The sequence below is a fragment of the Mandrillus leucophaeus genome, unplaced genomic scaffold (assembly GCF_000951045.1).
Source record: "Mandrillus leucophaeus isolate KB7577 unplaced genomic scaffold, Mleu.le_1.0 Scaffold1206, whole genome shotgun sequence".
NCBI classification, from domain to species: domain Eukaryota; kingdom Metazoa; phylum Chordata; class Mammalia; order Primates; family Cercopithecidae; genus Mandrillus; species Mandrillus leucophaeus.
The window spans coordinates 160,817-183,179 of record NW_012100388.1 but is presented as its reverse complement, the minus strand read 5'-3'; the positions used below and the strand labels follow the sequence as shown (position 1 = coordinate 183,179).

At 44.2% G+C, this 22,363-nt stretch overlaps 1 protein-coding gene across 4 annotated transcripts in view; it reads right to left on the bottom strand.

The window, feature by feature from the left end:
• The window catches only part of MARCH8 (membrane-associated ring finger (C3HC4) 8, E3 ubiquitin protein ligase), a 143,569-nt gene that overhangs the window by 5,288 nt on the left and 115,918 nt on the right, over positions 1-22,363 (bottom strand). For 2 of the 4 annotated variants that reach the window (XM_011970543.1, XM_011970534.1), the window contains 3 exons: positions 4,310-4,398; positions 3,221-4,066; positions 1,306-1,486 (listed from right to left, as the gene is read on the bottom strand). In XM_011970543.1, coding sequence (XP_011825933.1) covers positions 1,306-1,486; positions 3,221-4,066; positions 4,310-4,398 — 1,116 coding nt within the window. The remainder of the gene's footprint in view (positions 1-1,305; positions 1,487-3,220; positions 4,067-4,309; positions 4,399-22,363) is intronic. The other 2 variants (XM_011970553.1, XM_011970550.1) reach the window with 1 other exon arrangement.

The following is a 22,363-nucleotide window of genomic DNA, read 5'->3' as shown; positions in this document are numbered from 1 at the left end:
AGAACAATGTGTAAAGACTCTGCACATATCCTTTGCCAACCCTAGTCACAGGCTCTTTCCAGATGGGTCTATGCAGGGTAGTTGAAAATAGAGCCTAAAAGACTTCCTATATTGAGAGATTAGCATAGAGTAGGCACCCAATAAATTACAAGGCTTCTACTGGGCAAAACTTTTTAAGCAGTTTGCGCAAGCCTTCTCTAACATCTGGTTGTTTTCTGCTGGGATTTTATACACTAGCAAGTTCCCTGGTCTTCCTACCTATAACACAGAGTCAGTGCCTCAGTGCCCCATGCTTCCTGCTACTCCTACAACACACGTAGCTTGACACCCTGTTAATGCTCACCCTCACCTTTCTAGGGTATGCTTTACTCCACAGACAGCTTGACCTCTCTAAACTCCTTTCACTCTGCCTGCAAATCCTAGTAATCCTTCAAGAACTGCTCTAAAACCCAAACACCCTGTGAGGCTACCATCGCTCCACTTCCCCAGCACTCTAGCCTATAACGAGCATTTCCTTTTCTGAATGACTGATATGCTCTACCAGCACATCGTTTAGTATTTAATTGGCTAGTACTTGATGATGTGACTTATCTTGCAATTTATATATTAATGTTCTGGGATAGGAACAGTCTTTTATTCTTCCAGACAAAACTGTTTGTGCTGGGCATCTAGAGAGATGTATGAAACAGTCAACATTTAAATAGAAAGCCAGTGCTTTGGACAAAGCTCCTCTCAGAGGGCACAGCGACATGGGTCTCCAGACAGCTGCGTGTCATGCAACGCCTGTGGGTCCTTTCTGAAGACAGCTGCACATCTTGCAACGTTTGTGCTTTCTTTCTTTTCCCTATCCACCTACTCATGTTCCCATCCAGCAAATACTTATGGGTGTATACAAATAAATTTACTGTGTACTACACTGTGCTGGGTGCTGAGGAGATACTAATCTCCAACAGACAGTCCTAATCAGAAAGGCAGGACGTCAACAGTTAGTATGTATAAAATTAGGTCCTAAGATATGTCACAAACAGTCTGTGGTCAAAGGCTAGATGACTGACACCGACAAGCAAGCAGTCTTACTTTGAAGGGAAAAGAAGGATTATGAATGGTCAGAAAGAGCTTCTTCCTGAGGAGGGGGACTTGAAAATCGGCACAAGAAACAACAATCTCTACAATGCAAATGTAAGCACCAGCCCCAACTTTTTAAGGAAATGAACGTAGGCAAGCCATGACCTCATAACCTGAGACACCAGCTCTCTGGGGGTCACTGGTTTCAGGAAGGGTGAAGCATCCCTTCCTCCCACGTACTTTTCTCAGCGGTTTCAGCTTGGTCTCCATGATGAACTCATACTTGCAGAGCTCGCAGCAGTGCGTGTCAGAGCTCTTGATCCACTGCTGCAGGCAGGCCTGGTGCACGAAGTGGAGGCTTCCTGTGCAGTGGCAGGGGGTGATCAGGGGGCTCTCATCATCTTCTTCACAGTGGCAGATCCTATAGTGGAAGGAAAATCCGTCATTCCAAGGAGAGTCCCATGACAGGGAAGCTGATGCTTCAGTGGCAGGTCAATCCCCCCCAAAGGAAACTCAGAAACAAACATTACAGAAGTGACTACGGGCACAAAAACATAGAAACACAAATGAAAACAATCACTACAAACTAAAAATTTCTAGCTTACCGCACCAACATGGAAAGTCTGGAGGGCATTTGGCAACAGAAAGGAAAAAATGATGTAAGAAATGACAAAGCAGTCATTTTTTGATATGACATGAGAACTTCACTGAAAGATGAATTTAAAGCAACATAGAATCATTTTTGAGAACATAAGATGGTACAATAATTAGAGGAAAAATTTCTATGTAAAATAAAACCAGCATTCCAACTTCTAAAAATACTAGTGACTTTAAATGATATTTGCTTTTTAGCTATTATCACTGAATTTACCTTCATACCCCACAACTATGTATTTCTGTCGTCTCTCAGGAAGTAAACAAATATCACAGTACCTCTCCTAGACCTAAAACACTCACCATTACAAGATGCTGCAATTTCATCTCTTTTTCTTGGGACTACTAACAGCAGTAAGTGAGAAATTAACTTGAAAGCACTCTCTATTTCCAAGAATTATGCACCAAGATGTAGCTATTAGCCTGAAGGAACTTAACAGGCTTTTAAGAAACAGAGGGGTCTTTTCCAGCAGCTAGAGAACAGTTTGGGGCACCCATTCTCTGGAAGGAGCCAGGCTCTCAGGCTGTTTGTTTTAGTGAGGGGGTCTCTGATCCAAATGTTAGAAATGATGACAGTTGGCACTAAGGAGTGGAGACTGGGGAAAGGTCAGAATGAGGAGGGCACAAGAGTCATGACAAAAAGTGAATTATGGAGGCCAGACAAGGATGCTGCATAAGGGAAGACAAAGGGGGGGAAACAGAATTAGGACGGGACATAGGTTGGCTACACCCCAGTTAAAAGGAAGGAAGGAAGGAGCTACTGGAGAACAGCCAGTCCCCACACACCTTTTGGGGGTGGGTGGGGAGCAAGGGTTAAAAAAGAGGCTGGGAGATGCAACAATGCTTAAAATCTGGACCATCAGGCTGGAAAGCTGGAGATACTAGTTTCTTTCCTCCAGTTTCTTCATGCAAAGTCTACTTATTTTTAGTTTAGAAGAGTCAGCTTGGCCTTTAATATGTGTAGCTTCTTCCTCTTTTTTTTTTTTTGTTTGTTTTCTAGACGGAGTTTCACTCTTGTTGCCCAGGCTGGAGTGCAGTGGTGCAATCTCAACTCACTGCAACCTCCGCCTCCTGGGTTCAAGCAATTCTCCTGCCTCAGCCTCCTGAGTAGCTGGGATTACAGGCGCCCACCACCACGCCCGGCTAATTTTTGTATTTTTAGTAGAGACGGGGTTTCGCCATGTTGGCCAGGCTGGTCTCAAACTCCTGACCTCAGGTGATCCACCCGCCTCAGCCTCCCAAAGTGCTGGGATTACAGGCGTGAGCCACCACGCCCAGCCAGCTTCTTCCTCTTTTGCTATTTGTGAAACTATCTTGGGACTCGCATCATAAAAATTTTTTCAAATGATACTGATACTCCATTCTTCTGGAGAAAACAATCAACCCACAACTGGTTATAACTTCCTATTACTTCATTTTCCTGAAACTTCACATATTAAAGCAAGATGAGGCTCCCGATGAGAGCAGAGATGGCTAGAATGGCACTTCCTGGCAAACCAACCTGCAGACATCCCCTGATGTGGACACAGGAGATATGGGGGGTAATTTTTCAGAGAAGGGAGAAGGACAATCCAGGTCGCTGTCCTTTTCCGTGGAGCAGAGAGGCGCCCAAAGAACCCTACTCTTCAGTTTTGCAGATGTGCTGTCCTCAAAGACATCGTCATCTCCCATCTCGTCAGAGCAGAAGCCCATACTCCCTGCCAGCCCGCTGGAGGACTTGGCAGTGTGCAGGCGAGCGGCACAGCTCTCCAGCTCATGGAACCTGTGCAGGCTGCTGGCGCTCGAGCCGTGCGAGAGTGAGAACAGGTACCGGAGCAGTCGCCGGCTTCGGGACGTGGCCTCGCCATCTGCCTTCTCTTCCAGCAGCAAGTCGGGCCTGCCCCGTTTGCCAGCTTCCACCTCTGAGGCAGTTGAGCGACTGGCAGAAAGGCATGAAACACAAGAATGTTTGGAATTGCCAAGAGGTTTGTGGTTCACGGTTCTTTTTTCTTTATGATGAAACCTGTTAGTTCTGAGACACGGATCTTGAGGGAGTATTAATTTTCTTTCAGAACAAGTTCTTTCCACATAGGCAAAACTTTCTGAAGTATCCTGCGCCTTCTCACCCACATCATTGAGGGACCTTGAGAACTTCAGTGTTCTTCTGGCTTTGGTATTCTTAGCAGGCTTCAAGGCCTGGACCCATTCTGAACCAAAGGAATTTCTCTCTGATGCCTGTGACGCATCCTTACAGATAACTGTCACAGTGAACCCTTGTGTCAGAGAACTCTGGCAGTGAGGAGCTTTCAAGACAACAGCAGACTGCACGGAACTGTGGTGACAACACTCAGAAAACACTGCACTGGAACTGCATGCAGAACAGTGGGATAAAAGCACAGAAAGTAAAAACAATTTTAAAAGCGAATAGACATCATAGTGAAGAAATGAGACTAGCATGGATAACTTGGTGAGCAAACCACACATAAAACTGGGCCAACTGTTTAGACCAAAGGCACATTGAATAAGCAAATGGAAATTCAAGGACCTACAGACACTAATGCTTATTTCTGGCTGCACACTGATCATGGCAGCATCTGAAGCAGAGTGTTACCTGCAGATGTCCTGGTCGGATGGCGTGATAGAAGTGCGAGAGAAGGATGACACCGGAGCCGGAGCTGATGCTGACGGAAGACTCCCAGCCTGCAATGACAGACCTCTGGTCAGTATTCAGGGAAGAGCCAAGGGGACTGTGTGCACTGTCTCCCGAACGGTGACAGGTAGGAACCCTAGAAATGTCTGCTGTTTCCCGCTGCTCAATGAGTAACACAAATTAGATCCCTCTAAGCCTTGGCAAAACAAATCAAATATCGCTATTTTTTTCCTATCTGTGGATAAAAGTGTAAGAAATGTCTGAGGCTATGGAACACCACTACTAATCTCCTGCAGGTCCAGTGGCCATTTATTTTCTAAGCATCTAAATTGAATTAGTTCATACATAAGTCAAGACACCAAGTACTACAAGTTATCATACAAATGCCAAAGAAATATGAGGCCCCAGGCCTGCCAGCACTGGCTTCCCCAGCACTCTCTCCTAGTTCCGGAGATCACCAAGGCTGGTAGATTTAAGAGCTCTCTCCCACCTCACAACCTCATGCACAGTGCCAGATGCTCCCTGTGTTCCACAAAACCTCACTGCCCTGCCACAGCTCTTCATATAAAACGGAGTCCAGACCACCTGACATTGGGGGACACCAATCCATAGCTCAACCAGGGGCCGAGGTAGAGCACAGAATGCTCCCAATAGGTCTAATCTTGAAACTGTAAATTAAGAAAAATAATCAAGAAAATTTAGATTTGAAAGAAGTACAGCAAGAGGTCATGGGATAGAATACAGCCTCTGAGGTGGTGAATAGTCAAACTTAGAGAAAAAATCTAGGAAGGAAAGGAAGCACCGCAGTGAGGACAGAAATGGACAGAGAGAAATAGGGACAGTGAGTGGCACTGAGCTGAAGATGTGCCACCACCGCTAGAGGGCCCCAGACTTCCACGCCAGCTTCGGATTTCCCAGGCTCCACAGCCCCACAGACCTATGCATATTCATAAAAAAGCATTTGTCCCTCCTTAAGACAGTGAGCCTGAGTGAGAATCTGCTCCATGCAACCCCAACAGCCCCAGGAAAACAGTGCCATGAGTCTGTTATCACTGGAAACGCTGTATCACCACCTACCTTCTGCAGGCCCACCTGCATGGCCCTTGGCCCTGACTCCTTGATACAAAGGAGCTCCACCCTGGCCCACCATTCCCCGACTGAGGCCTAGTCCCCACTCTTTCTACGTGCCATCCCCAAGGGTGCACTCTCATCCTGGAACTCCACCTATGGGACCCCCAACCTTGGTCAGCAACCAGAACAGATATAGCCATTGCCCGGAAACTCCTCCTCCTCCTACCCCTCACAGCAAATGAAGCAGCCTGGAGAGAGCCAGGAAAGCACTCGGATTAAGGCACCCACCCCATGGCTGCTCCCACTCCCAGTGCAGAGAATCAACACCACTTTAATCCAAGTCCACCTGAAGAAACAAGATCCAAGAAGCTCCTCGTCAGCATGCTTCAGTGTACGCTGAGATCACGCTGTGCCACTCCATAAGCACATCTTTGAATTCACCAAATAATCTACGTTTATTTTCTAACTGAATATGCATACGGGCATGGGGTATACGGTCTTTAAAAGCATTAGAGGTCAAAGTTCTTAGGAATCTAAAGTTTACTTGGACACATGAAAACAGCATCCTTGAAATAACCCTCCCATCACTACCTTTGTCAATATTCTTCCTAAAACAAAATGAGAGACATCTCGGGATGCCTATGGACACCATGCTGTGACATCCCTTGCATCCTCTAGGCCTGACTGCATAAGCCATTGTCCTCTTTCTTCAACTGCCTTAGACACTGTCCTCTTTCTCCAGCATCCTCCACTCGGGGCACCCATCACTGGCTCCACCTGCCCCGGAGATGAGCACTCAAGGCCTTTTAGTATCATGGGCTTTACTGTTTATACCACAAGGGAGCAGACTGAGAGGGTATCCATGCTAAGGTCCCCAAACTCCTACAGTTCCCCTGTTCTCTGACATTTAGTCCTAATACTATTCTGGGACTGAAAGTCTTCCTGTACTTATTGCTCTCTTCTGTTACTTCTGAGGATGACCAGCTCTGTTCAACACACATAGGCAAGGCTGAAATGTGTCATGAAGACCACAGCCTGATCATGGTGTATCGCAGAGAAGTGAGTGTCTTCATCATCTGTCCCCAGATAGACTTTGAGGAAGAAATACCCACCAATATCAACATGCTTGCCCCTCATTGCTATGAGGTTGCTTCTTCCTCTGTATTGTTGGGTCAAGCATAGTCCCTGGAACTGAGGTATTGAAGGAAGCCCCCTCCCTTCAAGGGATGGCAGCAGAGGAAAGTACCTCTAAGATAAGAGCATGGTCCTCTGGAAACCACATGTACTTTCCTGTATTCTGAAGGGAAGGCAAACCCTGTGGGAGGAGGTGGGGTCTCATCTGGCAAATCGTGCCCAATCACGGTCAGTGTCCTGAGAAGAGGCAGGTTTCTGATGGGAAACTAAAGTTCTGAACTCCAGTACTAAACTACAAGTAATCCATGTCAAAAAGTGTACTCTGGGATAACGATTCCATTCTTGCATGCCCATGATGAGGAGCCAGGCCTGACGGTAGGAGGGCAGAGCCTCGTAACAGAACAAAGCCTGGATCTAGGAAGCAGCCATGCCAGGCACACACATGGCAGGACGTATGTTCATTTCCCTGTGTGATTCCCCGTGTGTGTGCACTTGTAGCAGATGTCAAGGCCAGCGTGACAGTAAGAGCAGACCCAAGGAGGAAAAGAGTTCAGGGAGGGCTGGGGAGATTCTGCCCTGCTCAATTTTACATAGGAAACAGGAAACAGCCTTGGCATCCTCTGCCTACATTTCTGCTCTCATTTCACCCTTTCCAATCTTATGAAAACATTACAGGATACTCTCAGCAGGTATGTCCAGTCCAATCCTCATCAAGCCTCCCAACGACAGAGTCTCTCTTCTTATTAGATCATAAAATTTTAAGAAAAATTTAAAAATCTACTTACTGTTATTTTACATAAATATAAACTTCAACAAATGCTAACTCCTCCAATAAAAGCAAGAAAACCAGTGAGATTTGTGGGGTCACCACAGCTCCCAGAAGAGGCTCCTTCTGTCACTATCTAAAGAACAGCAAACATTTCAAAGGTCAGAACCAATCCATATGCAGAACGGTCAAGAAAACAATTTTAAAGAGCTTTATTTGTTGCTGCTATAGAGCTGAGAGAAATCTATCAACCAACAAAGATCTAAAAGACTGGCTGATCAACAACAAAATGAAGCTGACAGCTTCAAATATGGTTCCATGGTCAGATTCTGGAAGCCAGTGTAGTCAAAGGCCAGCAATCTCCTCTTAGGCGCTCTGTAGGACAGGACCTTACTAGATGGGAGAGGACCTCACTAGATGGGACAGGACCAGCCTGTTCTGCTCTTTCTGAAAGCAGCAGGCAGTGTGGCATGTGGGAGCTGGGGGCAGTACTAGCCTCAGCCATCTGTACCATACAAAACTCCGGAGAACACCTACACTCTCCTCTCCATAGGATCAGACCACACACGACTCGACAATTACTAATAAAAGTGCAAATGTTCATCATGCAAAAATCCAAATGTTTCAAGAAAACTTAGGCCCTCTGTTCCTTAAGTTTTTTGTGGGTTGCCAAATGACAGACTTTTCAGTCATGAAAAGGAATATAAAGCAATCTCACTACAAAAAAAAAAAAAATTCTTCTAAAAATCCCCCCTTCTTAAGATGTTGTACTTAATTATGCCAAAACAAACCTCTGGATTTCTATCCAAGCCTAAATACCAGTTTATTTTATTTCTTAGAAATGATAAATACTTTTCGACAATTTGTTTTGCTATATCCAAGTCTCTTAGTGGCTGGCTTTCTTATCAAATTCACAGTTTTAAATGACTTTAACAAGGTTGCCAAAGAATATATGGGGAAAAAAAACCTTTCCATATATCCTTGGCAAAAACTGGCATTCCCCTTTTCTCAGTTCCCTTCTGAGAGTGCCTGCTGTCACTGGAGCAGCTATAGCAGTGTGCTTACCCAGCTGATATCGCACACATCCTTCTCACTGCAGAACACCAGCGCGCCTTCCTTGGCCTCTGGTGCCTTCTGCCAGGTTACTGCCCAGCCTCCTCTATTACCCACGCCCCTCATTTTCTGTGCAACCCTCGACTGGGCCTTCTTTTCACTTATCAGCAAAGCTACTTTTAAACATTTGGGTCTCAGACGCCTAACAAAAGCAGATTTGCCCATCTGATTTATCTCAAAAGGGAGAGGGCCACAGGAATGATCTGTTTGGGTGAGCTTGTTTTTAGGCAAGGAGGAACGTGAAGAGGGGCTGGATAAGGAAGGTTAAGAGGCCAGAAGAGCTCATGGTTACAACTGACCACCAATTTCAGTACTGCAAATCAATGACTTAGCAGAAACAATGGGAAAAGATGCACACACGGCTCTTAAAACATGAAAAGATGCTTCACTTCTCTCACAATGAGAAATACAAATTAAAACTACAATGAGATACCATCATCAGCCAAGAAAATTAATCAAATAATATGTGTTGGCAGAAGTGCTGGGAAGCAGGTATGCTTATACATTGCAGGTGGGAAAGCAAATGGTAAACCTCCTCAGGATGACAACTGCCCTCAGGAAAACAAAGACACATATACTTTGTCTCGGCAATTCTTTTAGGAATTCATTCTCACACACCTGTGGGAAGAGGTTTGTACACTACACTAGTTTGTGACAGCAAAGGGCTGGAATCACCCTAAATGCCCATCACCTTGGAGCTGAGGCAACACTGTTCCATCTACAAAAAGAAATACCAGCAGTCATTAAAAAAATGGGAAAAGTTCTCATTATGTCCAGTAATGAACACACAAAGTTAAAGAAGCAGAGAGAGGCACCACTGCCATCTGTGCTCGGGTTGCACAGACTACCCAGGACGGAGACGAGGGAACCTGGATGGAGGGACATGGACTTGTCACAGAGACCCACAAAACCATAACGCTACTTTACACTGAGCAACATTTCCCAAACAGAAATTCATTTTTAAAATAACATGTGATTGATGATTTAAAAAAGTAAAACAAAACTGCAGAAGCACAACCAACTGCAATGACTTTCCAACTTTGGGATGACAGGTAAAGAAATCAATGTAGTGAGTGACGACCTATGTTTTTAAAAGTATAATAAAATAGAATATGCCAGAATGCATCTGACATAAAATGGATAAAGTCTTCTGAGGTAATTCTGTCTCTCAGATGTGTATGTAAAAGTGAACTGGGTTTCAATATAAAAGCTGCTTCTTACTTTGGATCATGGTCAAAGTCACTTGAAAGTCACTGCCTGACTGTATTTCTACACAGAAAATACAAACTATCAAAAGAAAGAAAAGAAGAAGGTGGCTAAATCAAGAGATCATGTTGGCTGTTGGCCCAGAGGCTCTAGAAGCAAATGGCTCTTACAGATCTCTAGAAAGGAGGTTTTCCTCTACATGGAAAGCATTTGCCACCCATATAAGGGGTGTGTTGCTATGTAAACAAAACTTAGTGGCTTAAAACTACACAAATGTATCACTTCACAGTTCCCATAGACTAGCGCATGCTGAGATTCTCTGCTCTGGTCAGTCTCCCTCCTTCCTGGAGGCCTCGGGAGAACTGCGTTTACACATTCTCTCGAGTTGTTGGCAGAACACAGCTCCCTGAAGCTTGAGGGCCCTCCGAGTTGTTGGCAGAACACAGCTCCCTGAAGCTTGAGGACTGAGGGCCGGTCTGCTGGCTGACTCCACCTGGGGCAGGCCACATGCATCTGCAGTCACATGACCCCTCCCATCTTCAAAGCCCACTTGTGCTATCAATCTCTCTGACTTTCCTTTCTGCCACCAGAGAACGTTCTCTGCTTTTTAAGCACTCACGGGATTCCATTGGGCCCATATCTATAACCCCAAATAATCTCCCTTATTTTAAGGTCAACTGTGCCACACAACACAACATGATCATAGGAGTAATAATAGCAATGCATTCCCAGGTTCCAGGCAATTGTGGGGACATTTTTGGGGACCATTTTAGAAATCTTGCTCACCAGATCACTTTTTTATTTGTGTTTCCTGCTCATGAGGTTGCTAGCGGTTACTGCCCTCCCACTTCCAAACTAAGAGATAGGGATCTGCTCCTAACTGCCAACTCAGCAGGCCTGACTTCATACCACAGAGCCAAATAAACTCACTTGGTGTTTACATACCGCACTGTGCAGACTGAGATTACATCTTACCAAACTTTCTGCTTAGCACAGAAGTTACTCCGTCAAACCAATGCTTCATTATGAGTAACTCTGCTTTCAATAAATAAATATCCAGTTGTATTCAACTTCAAAAATGAGCCACAATTAAAAGAAAAGAGGCCATTCTGTGGCTTTTCTGTGGCTTGCTCTGATAAATACATGTTGGCATATGAAGGGCTGTGCCAAGAACAAGCTTTCACAAAGGCAATTAATTAAAACTGACCATTAAAAAAGTAAGTATATACAATATACGATTCACAGAGAAGCATGTACAATGAAAACTACTGAATGCTAATGATTTCCATTATAAATGACTCTCATTAGCATTGCTTAGCAAGTAGCATTAACATGGAATTCTTTTCTATAGTGGCCTTTTAAAGGGAGTTAGAATACTTGAGTAGCAATAAATCCCCAGAACAAAGAGGGGCATATATTACAGCACTGGTGGAGGGGACAGAAGGCCACAGCTGAAGCTGCTTTTTCAGGGCTGTCTTCCTCCATGCTACAGCTGAGGATCTTGCAAATATAATTTGTTTTCAATAAATTACATTGAAGACAATGATTTCTGAGCAAAGGTGGCTTCACAGTCCCAGAAACTAAAGATGTAACCATATAAAAATTCAAAATCACCAGAAATAACATGGTGAAAGGGGCTGTGTTTGTGAGTTACTTATCACTCAAAAGGACCCTTTACTACTGTTGATTTCCTTTAAATATTGACCTTTTCAAATATAGTCAAAATACATTTTCATTGCCAAGAGGCAATAAAATATTTCCTCTGAAAGAATTCTGGGGCAGTGGCCAAAGCACTGGCTTTTGACCCCAAAGTCTCCCCTCTATGTCCTGGGGCCAGTCCACTGAGCACACTACCGAGCAGGAGTTTAATCATTTAAAAAATGAGGTCAACAATCTACAGGGCTGCTACCAGGATCAAATAAGTCAGAGGAGATGCAGAAATGCAGCATACACCACTCCAGGCACACCTCCAGTGTGGAGCAAGACTTCCATGTGACTACCACTCTTGACTCTTGATGACCTAGAAAGTAAACCTGCAGGTCTCATGTCTGCTACAAAACGCCTCATTCCAACCAAGGTGACCACTGTCCACCACCCTGGGAAGAAAACAGCTTCTGCTCAGGCTACTCATCTGGCCAGCCCTGAACCAAGATGCACAGAGCTCTAAGAGTGAACCCTGAGCCACGGAGCATACTACTGACAAAAACATGGCAGGAAGGAAAGATGACCCTCACTTTCCCTCGACCTAGGCCCTCCTTTCCCAGCAACTGGTGGCCTTTCCCACCCCTCCTCCTCCTCCCAGGAATACTCCCACATCGCAACCCAGCATGACTGGCCCCTCCTCAGGTTTCTCCTTAGAAAGGGCTTTTCATCCCTGTTATGATATCCTCATACCCTGTTCATTTCTTTCATTGCACCTATCAAGGTTTATGAGAAGATGTTACTGGGATATGTTAACTTAGAAGCTGTTGCTGATTGGTCTGGTACACAGTAGGTGTTTAGGGCACATTTGCTCAATGAACTAAACAGCTACCCTCTGGGGAGGCTGTGCCTCTACAACAGAGATTCTCAAACTTGTTGGCCACAGGACCTCCTTAACACTCTTAAAAATTACTGAGGCCCCCACAAAGAGCTTTTGTTTATACAGGTTCCATCTCTCCATCTTTGCTATATTAGAACATCTTAAAACACAGGAACATATTCCACCAGCTAAGGAAGATGCTATCTTGCATGTTGCTTAGCTTCTGGAAACTCCACTGTATGCTTGTGGGAGAATGAGAGTCAAAAATGCATATAATCTTAGTATAATTGGGAAATTGTTTTAAACCTGCCCCTCTTCCACCTTCAGGAGACTGAACCAAACTTCAGCCAAAAACTAAACTGTAACCAGTCAGATGAAAAAATACTGCAAAGACAGTCAGAAATTTTGCAAAAGGGAAGCTGAACAGAAACAACTGCCTCAGTGCTCTGTCAGAGATTCAAGTGAGGCTCAGCAGTGCTGAGACCAACTGATGCCATGCAACTCCTCCAATTCATTCCCTTGTTTTTGTCACTTAGGAATAAGTATCCTATTTTGGGACAGCTGTTTTCTTCAGAAAAAATTAATAAAGAACATTTTGCCTTATTTGTAATCCGTAAGGTCTGAGTAACCTGAGTGTGTCACTGGTCAACTCTGCATTCAGAAACAGAAAGAAGCAAACCCTGGTCTTGACAATCACATCCAGGCCTGCCCTCGTGTAGTAAAAGTGGGTCAGCAAGAATTCCCTGTAAGGAATGTCCATCTGATATGTGACATTCTGCTGTATCTCATCCCTGTCTAATGGCAACAACAACCAGAAAATATTCAGGAGGCCTAGAAGGGCCAGTGCTCAAATTCATTGAGATGTGCTTGCCAAGCAATAGAGCAATCATTTTAAGTGCTCATTAAACATGTCCAGTCTGATTCGACCCAGGAATATTTGATTAACAAGAGGTACATATCACAGTCTGCAAGGCCCCAGTCTTGAGCAACTGCCAGAGCCTACAGAGCTGGGCTGGCTGGTGGGCTGGGGGAGAGATGCTTGTGCTACGGGCTTCCACTGCCTTCTCCCTGGGGTAAGTGCTGCCAATCATGAACTTGCTCAAGAAATTGTGTCACCTGGACCAAGTCTGATTCCCAGGGTTGAATGACAAGGCTTCCCTGGCTGTGAAATTACATTGTGTCTATGTACTGCCCTTTTTGCACCACAATCTTCCTCTGAGAGGCATCAAGAGAGGCTCCAAGAAGTCCAGTCCCTATGATTAGCCTAGCCTAGGCCAATTCCTGGTATTAAAGAAATTCCAGCTGAATAGAGTGGGTATAAGCCTCCTCAGGGAATTTCAATCGGCCTCTAAAGGATTTTAGGTCAAAGTACTCACACGAATAGCCACAGCCAACACAATCTTGTGGTTACAGGCACCCACAATTTTCCAAGCAGGTGACAAATGATCTTTCTACTACAGTTTAACCTCATCCTGGTTGGCTCCTTTCCACCCCTCACATCTGCTTTACATGTCCTCTCCTGAGCCACATCTTCTCTGAGCAGCCCTTCAACTTGGGTTCCCGGGAATTCTCTACTTAAGCTCCTTACTGTTCCGTTTGTAGGAATTCTCTCCATCCAAGGTATCGTATGGAGAAGTCTGCGTACTTCCCTCTGCTGTTTGGTTCAGCATTCAAAGCACAATTTCTGGCACACAGTTAGGTGCTGGACAAAATCTGAATGCGTGCAATCCTCGTAAACTCTGCATGGCCTCCTTGTCTCCATGTTAGAGACGAGATGTATTGTCAAATGGTAAGACAGCCTGCAGGTGGGGGCAGTGGTGGCACAGGACACAACGTCCTGAATAGGCAGTCACCTCACGTCATCTGAGTCCACCCTGAGGCCATGCCCAGTACACTGTGCATCACCCCTGCCAGCCATGCTCTATGGCTTCCTGGTACCCCTGAGACAATGGCCCCTTGATAGGCAAAGGCTCACAGCAGAAATGGAAGGTGGGCTTGCCCCATCCCCACCCCTCCCTTCTTTCTACCACACAGCCTCCTGAATACCCGTCTCTGTCAGAGCTCTATCTCACAAAGAGCTGTCACAATGAGTTTAGGTGATATACTGAAGAACATGTTTTTTAATAGTTATATTTTCACATTAAAAAGCTAAACAATCAAAGTCTAGAGGAGGGGCTTCAAGATGGCTGACCAGAGACATCTGGTACCTACCTCCTCTATAAAGAAGAACCAAAATAGCCAGGAAGAATCAGACTTCGAATAGATCATCTAAGAGAGAACATGCATTCAACAAAGAAGTGACAGAAAACACCTAGAGCAGGCAAGGAAAGGGAAGTCAGGCAAGGCAGCCGAGAGGTCCCCCAGTGTGGGGAAAGGGGAAGCGAGTGATCCCCAGCGGTCCACATTTCCACCATGCACTCCTGTAATCCCAGCCATGACAGAGCCCTAGACCCTCACAGGCCTTGAGGCTAACAGAGGGAGCTTCCTGGAGATGAAGAGAAGGCATTGCTCCAGGGAGAGAGCTCATGCTGGGTCCCACACACCCCTGGAGTCCAAGGCAGCTGCAAGAAGACACCATACTGAGAGCCCAACCCTCGGGAGACTGCATCCTGCTGGGGGCCCAACAATCCCTGCTTCTCCACATTCCTGGAACCCCACTGACATTCCTCACCACAACCATCGCAGCAGCTAGCTGCTGCTGCCAGGGATGAAGGGCAAGCCACTTGGCAAAGACCCTGCCGCCCCCCAGCGGTGAAACCACTGCACGTTTTCACAAGCGCCAAGGACAAAGTGAGCAAAGTGTGCACTCCGCAGCCACTACCATACAGCTACTGCCACTGAAAGCAACCCCACTCTCCCCAGTAGTAGCACTGCAGTACAGCCATTGCTGCCTCCACCGGAGCATTCTGCCAGGGCCTTGGAATCACCCAGTCCCTGCCCAACACTGCTAGAGCCTGAATGCATCCCTGGGTGGACTGAAGTACGTCCTACCCAGTTTCTGAGTAAACCATCCTGGGGCCTGGGGACTGCCCAGCCCATTCCACCACTATTGGAACCTGAGCATTCTGCTTGGGCATCTGAGGTCAGGCACACCCAACCTACCATTACCACCACATCTAGCACCCAATTGAGTACACATTTGGGCCTGAAGACTGGTTCACCCAGCCCATCACAGCCACTGCCGACATCAGTGCAAACTGCTTGGGAGCCAGAGGGTTGTCCTGCCACTGCTGCTGCCATCACCCATATCATGCCTGCTGCCCAGGGGCCCAAGAATTCGCCCACCCACCCAGCTCGCCACTGCCACTACCAGCATTTGAGCAAGCTATATGGAGGCCCCCCAAAACTAACCCATCTGACCCGCTAACACTGGTGCCAGTATAAACTGCACTGAGGCCCAAGGGCAGGCATACTCACCCCACTACTGCCACCACTGGGAACAAGGACAGGCCAACCTGGTATCCCTGTCCCCAGCAACACTTCACTACAGCCTCCACCATACCCTAAGATACTGAGGAAATCACAGACACCACTGACATGATTCATAGCCAAAGAAATAGTACCACGACTACACTACTACACACAATGAGAATCAAAGCTAAAGTGCCCTGCATAATCAACACCACAGACACACCCTCAGGAAAAACTCCTCTCCTACAACAGCAAATTAAGAAAACTAGTAAGAGACTGTTACACCAGATGTGCAGAGATTAACATAAGGACACAAGAAATGAAAAATCAAGGAAATATGACACCCATAAAGGAACACATTAATTCTCTAGCAGTAGATTCCAATTCAAAAAAAAATTTATGAAATCCCAAAAACAGAATTCAAAATAATGATATTAAAACTCAGTGAACACTGGGCATGGTGGCTTTCACCTGTAATCCCAGTACTTTGGGAGCCCCAGGCAGGAGGATTGCTTGAGGCTAGGAGTTCGAGACCAGTCTGAGCAACACAGCAAGACCTCGTCTCTATAAAAAATAAAAATAAAAATTAGCTGGGCATGGTGATGTGTGACTGTAGGCCCAGCTACTCAGGAGGTTGAGGTGGGAGGAATGCTTCAGCACAGGAACTGGAAGCTGCAGTGAGCTACGATCACACCACTACACTCCTGCCTGGGCAACAGAGCAAGATCCAGAAGCTCAGTGAGATACACAGGAATACAGAAAAACAATACAAAGAAATGAGAAATGCAATTCAGGATATGAATGAAACATTTTCCAAAAATACATTATAAAAAAGAACCAAACAGAAATTCTGGAACTGAAAAATTCATTACCTGAAATACAAAATACACTTGAAATACTCAACAAATAGATCAAGTAAAAGAAATAATTTCAGAACTTGAAGACAGGTCTTTTGAAATAATCCAGTAAAACAAAAATGAAATAAAAAAAGGAATAGAAAAGAATGAACAAAGCATACATGACATATGGGACGCCATAAAATGACCAAATATTCAAATTTTCAGTGTCTCAGAAGACAAACAGAAAACAAAAAAATGGAATATCTAACAAAATAATAGCTGCAAACTTCCCAAATCTTGCAAAACATTTAGACCTCTAGATATAAGAAGCTCAGAGATACCCAAATATAATTCAAGGTCTCCTCCAGTGCACGTTATAGTCAAACAGTCAAAGTCAAAGACAAATAGAGAAGCCTAAAAACAGCAAGAAAAAAACATCTAGTCATTTATAAGTGGACCCCCATCAGACCAACAGGAGACTTGTCAGCAGAAGCCTTACAGGCCGGGAGAGAAGGGGATGATATATTCAAAGTAAAGAAAGAAAAAAAAAGCCAGCCAAAGATACTATACCCAGCCAAGTTATCACTCATAAATGAGAAGAAATAAAGTCCTTCTCAGACAAGCAAAAGCTGAGGGAATTCACCACTAGATTGGTCCTATAAGAAATGTTTAAGGGAATCCTACACATGGAAGCACAAGAACAGTATCTGCCATCATGAAACATACCAAAGTATAAGACCTACTGGTACAGCAAACACACAAATAAGGAAGAGAAAGGACTCAAATGTTACCACTACAGAAACCTACCAAACCACAATGATAAACAATAAGAAAGAAGGAAACAAAGGATATACAAAACCAGAAATTATTTAATAAAGTCAGAGGAATAAGCCCTCACATATCAATAATAACCCTGAATGTAAATGAATTAAACTTTCCACTTGAAAGATAAAGACTGGCTGAATGGATTTAAAAAAACAGTACTCAACTATATGCCACGTGCAAGAAACTCATCGCACCTGTACAGATACATATAGACTGAAAGTACAGGGATGAAAAAAGATATTCTATGCAAATAAAAACCAAAAGCAAGTAGGACTAGCTATACCTATATCAGATAAAACAGACTTTAAGTCAAAAACAGTAAAAACAGACAAAGAGAAGTCATTATATAATAAAGGAATGAATTCATCAAGAGGCTATAACACTTCTACACATATCTGCACCCTACACCAGAGCACCCAGATGTATAAAGCAAATATTATTAAATCTAAAGGGAGAGACAGACTTCAATACAACAATAGTTGGGGACTTCAACACCCCACTCCCATCATTAGACAGATCATCTAGGCAGAAAATGAACAAACATTACATTTAAACTGCGTGTTAGGACAATGGACTTAACAGTTACAGAACGTTTCATCCAACAACTACAGAATGCACATTTCTCAGCACACAGACCATTCTTCAGGATAGGCCATACGTTAGGACACAAATAAGTCTCAACGAAGTTTTTAAAAACTGAAATCAAGTCAAGTATGTTTCTCAGACCACAATGGTATAAAACTAGAAATCAACTAGAAACTGTACAATTACATGGAAATTAAACAACATGCTCCTCAATGACCACTGGGTGAAGAAAGAAATTAAGGAGAAAACATAAAAATATCTTAAATAAAAATTGAAATAAAACATACCAAAACCTATGGGATACAGCAAAAGCAGTGCTAACAGGGAAGTCCATAGCAATAAACACCTACATCAAAAAAGTAGAAAAATTTCAAACAATCAAAGGATGCACCTCAAGGATCTAGAAATCCAATAAAAAACCAAATCCAAAATTAGTAAAAGGAAAGAAATAATAAACATTAGAGGAGAACTAAACTAAACAGGGGCCAAAAAACATACAAAAGGATCAATGAAACAAAAAATTAATTTTTTGAAAAACTAAAATTGATAGACTAGCTAGACTAACCAATAAAAAAAGGCAGAAGACCTAAATAAAATCTGAAATGAAAAAGGAGACATTACAAATGATAACACAGAAATACAAGAGATCATCAGAGACTATTATGAACTATATGCTATCAAACTGGAAAACCTAGAGGAAATGGATAAACACATAACCTACCATGATTGATCTGAAAGAAACAGAAAACTTGGACAGATCAATAAGAAGTAATGAGATTTAAAGAGTAATAAAAAGCCTCCTAACAACGAAAAGTCCAGGATTGGATGGCTTCACTGCCAAATTCTATCAAACTTTCAAAGAAGAAAAATTCTTCTATCTATTCCAAAAACTTGAAAGAGAGAATTCTCTTTAACTCATTCTACCAGCATTATGCTGACACCAAAACCAGACAAGGACACGACAAAAAAGAAAACTACAGGCCGATATCCCTGATAGGCATAGATGCAAAAATCCTTAACAAAATACTAGTAAAGCAAATCCAATTGCACATCAAAAAGACAGTACATGATTAAGGGAATTTATCCCAAGGATGCAACGGGTATTTCATCACATGCAAATCAATAAATGTGATACATCACGTAAACAGAATGAAGGATAAAATCATATGATCATCTCAATAGAAGCAGAAAAAGCATTTGATAAATTCAACATTCCTTCATGATAAAAACTCTCAACAAACTAGGCAAAGAAAGAAATACCACAATATTAATAAAGGCCATATATGACAAACCCACAGCTAACATAAATCTGAATGGGGGAAAAGTGAAAGAAAGCCTTCCCTCTAAGAACTGTAACAAGACAAGAATGCCCACTGATATGGTTTGGCTGGGTCTCCACCCAAATCTCATCTTCAATTGTGGCTCCCATAATTCCCACATGTTGTGGCAGGGACTCAGTGGGAGATAACTGAATCATAGGCGCAGTTTCCCCCATACTGTTCTCATGGTAGTGAATAAGTCTCATGAAATCTGATGATTTTTTTTTTTTTTTTTTTGTAAGGGGAAGCCCCTTTCACTTGGTTCTCATTTCTCCCTTGTCTGCCGTGATGTAAGTAAGACATGCCTTTAATCGTCCCCCATGATTGTGAGACCTCCCCAGCCATGTGGAACTGTGAGTCCATTAAACCTCTTTCACTTTAAAAATTACCCAGTCTTGGGTATGTCTTTATCAGCAGTGTGATAACAAACTAATACAGTAAATTGGTACCAGTAAGTGAGGTGCTGCTATAAAGATAGCTGAAAATGTGGAAGCGACTTTGGATCTTGGTAACAGGCAGAAGTTGGAATGATTTGGAGGGCTCAGAAGAAGACAGGAAAATGTGGGTAAGTTTGGAACTTCCTAGACACTTGTTGAATGGCTTTGACCAAAATGTTGATCATGATATGGACAATGAAATCCAGGCTGGGGTGGTCTCAGATGGAGAGGAGAAACTTGTTGCAAACTGGAGTAAAGGTGACTCTTGCTATGTTTTAGCAAAGAGACTGGCAGCATTTTGCCCCTGATGTGTGGAACTTTGAACTTGAGGGAGATGATTTAGGGTATCTGGCAGAAGAAATTTCTAAGCACCAAAGCATTCAGGAAGTGACTTGGGTACTGTTAAGAACATTCAGTTTTAAAAAGTTTTAAAAGCATTCTCAGAGAAACAGAGAATAAAAGCAGAAAATTTGTGGCCTGATGATGCGATAGAAAAGAAAAACCCAGGCTGGGCACAGTGGCTCACGCCTGTAATCCCAGCACTTTGGGAGGCTGAGGCAGGCGTATCACGAGGTCAGGAGATCGAGATCATCCTGGCTAACATGGTGAAACCCCATCTCTACTAAAAACACAAAAAATTAGCCAAGCATGGTGGCGGGCGCCTGTAGTCCCAGCTACTCAGGAGGCTGAGGCAGGAGAATGGTGTGAACCCATCCAGGAGGCAGAGCTTACAGTGAGCTGAGATCGCACCATTGCACTCCTGTCGGGGCGACAGAGCAAGACTCCATTTCAAAAAAAAAAAAAAAAAAGATAAAAAAGAAAAGAAAAACCCATTTTCTGAGGAGAAATTCAAGCCAGGTGTGGAAACTTGCATAAGTAACGAACAGCCAAATGTTAATCACCAACTCAATGGGGAAAATGTCTCAAGGGCATGTCAGAGATCTGTGTGGCAGCCAATCCCATCACAGGCCCAGAGGCCTACGAGGAAAAAAAATGGTTTCAAGGGCTGGGCCCAGGGCCCCCTTGCTGTGTGCAGCCTAGAGACTCGGTGCCCTGCATCCCAGCCACTCTAACCAAAGGTTACAAGCAGCCAGGGTATAGTTCAGGCCATGGCTTCAGAGGGTGCAAGCCCCAAGCCTTGGCAGCTTCCATGTAGTGTTGAGCCTGCAGGTACACAAATGTCAAGAATTGAGATCTCGGAACCTCCGCCTAGATTTCAGAGAATGTATGAAAATGTCTGGATGTTCAGGCACTGATATGCTGCAAGGATGGAGCCCTCATGGAGAACCTCTGCTAGAGCAGTGTGAAAGGGAAATGTGGGTTGCAAGCCCCCACACACAGTCCCCACTGGGGCACTGCTTACTGGAGCTGTGAGAAGAGGGCCACCATCCTCCCGACTCCAGAATGGTATATCTACTAACAGCTTGCACTGTGCACCTGGAAAAGCTGCAGACACTCAATGCCAGCTCATGAAAGCAGTCAGGAGAGGGGCTATACCCTGCAAAGCTACAGGGACAGAGTTGCCAAAGGCAGTGGGAGCCCACCTCTTGTATCAGCATGACCTGGATGTGAGACATGGAGTCAAAGGAGATCATTTTGGAGCTTTAAGAATGGACTGACCCATTGGATTCTGGACTTGCATGGGGCCTTTAGCCCATTTGTTTTGGCCAGTTTCTCCCATTTGGAATGGGTGTATTTATCCAATGCCTGTGCCCCCATTGTATCTAGAAAGTAACTAACTCGGTTTTGATTTTACAGGCTCACAGGTGGAGGGGAGTTGCCTTGTCTCAGATGAGACTTTGGACCATGGACTTTTGAGTTAATGCTGAAATGAGTTAAGACTTTGGGGGACTGTTGGGAAGGCATGGGTGGTTTTGAAATGTGAGGACATGAGATTTGGGAGAGGCCAAGGGCAGAGTGATATGGTTTGGCTGTGTCCCCACCAAATCTTTTTGAATTGTAGCTCCCATAATTCCCATGTGTCATGGGAGGGACCCACTGGCAGATAACCGAATCATGGGGGTGGTTTCCCCCATACTGTTCTTGTGGTAGTGAGTAAGTCTCAAGACATCTGATAGTTTTATAAGGGGAAACCTCTTTCGCTTGGTTCTCATTTCTCCCTTGTCTGCTGCCATGTAAGACGTGCCTTTTGCCTTCTGCCATGATTGTGAGGCCTCCCTAGCTACATGGAACTGTGAGTTCATTACACCTCTTTTTCTTTAAAAATTACCCAGTCTCAGGTATGTGTTTATCAGCAGCGTGAAAACAGACTAATACACCCACTTTCACCACTCCTGTTCAACACAGTACTGGAAGTCCCAGTCAGAGCAATCAGTCAAGAGAAAGAAATAAAAGGCATTCAAATTGGAAAAAAGTAAGTTAATTTGTCCCTTTTTGCAGATGATATGATTTTATACCTAGAAAAATAGAAAAGGCTCCATTAGAAAATTTAGATCTGATAAATTTGGAAAAGTTATAGGATACAAAAATAAACATACAAAAATCAGTAGTGTTTCTATGTACCAATAATGAACTAGTGGAGAAAGAAATGAAAAAGGCAATCCCATTTAAAATAGCTATACAGGGGGCGGAGCAAGATGGCCAAATAGGAACAGCTCCAGTCTCCAGCTCCCAGCGTGAGCGACACAGAAGACAGGTGATTTCTGCATTATCAACTGAGGTACTGGGTTCATCTCACTGGGGAGTGCTGGACAATCAGTGCTGGTCAGCTGTTGCAGCCCGACCAGCGAGAGCTGAACCAGGGCGAGGCATCGCCTCACCTGGGAAG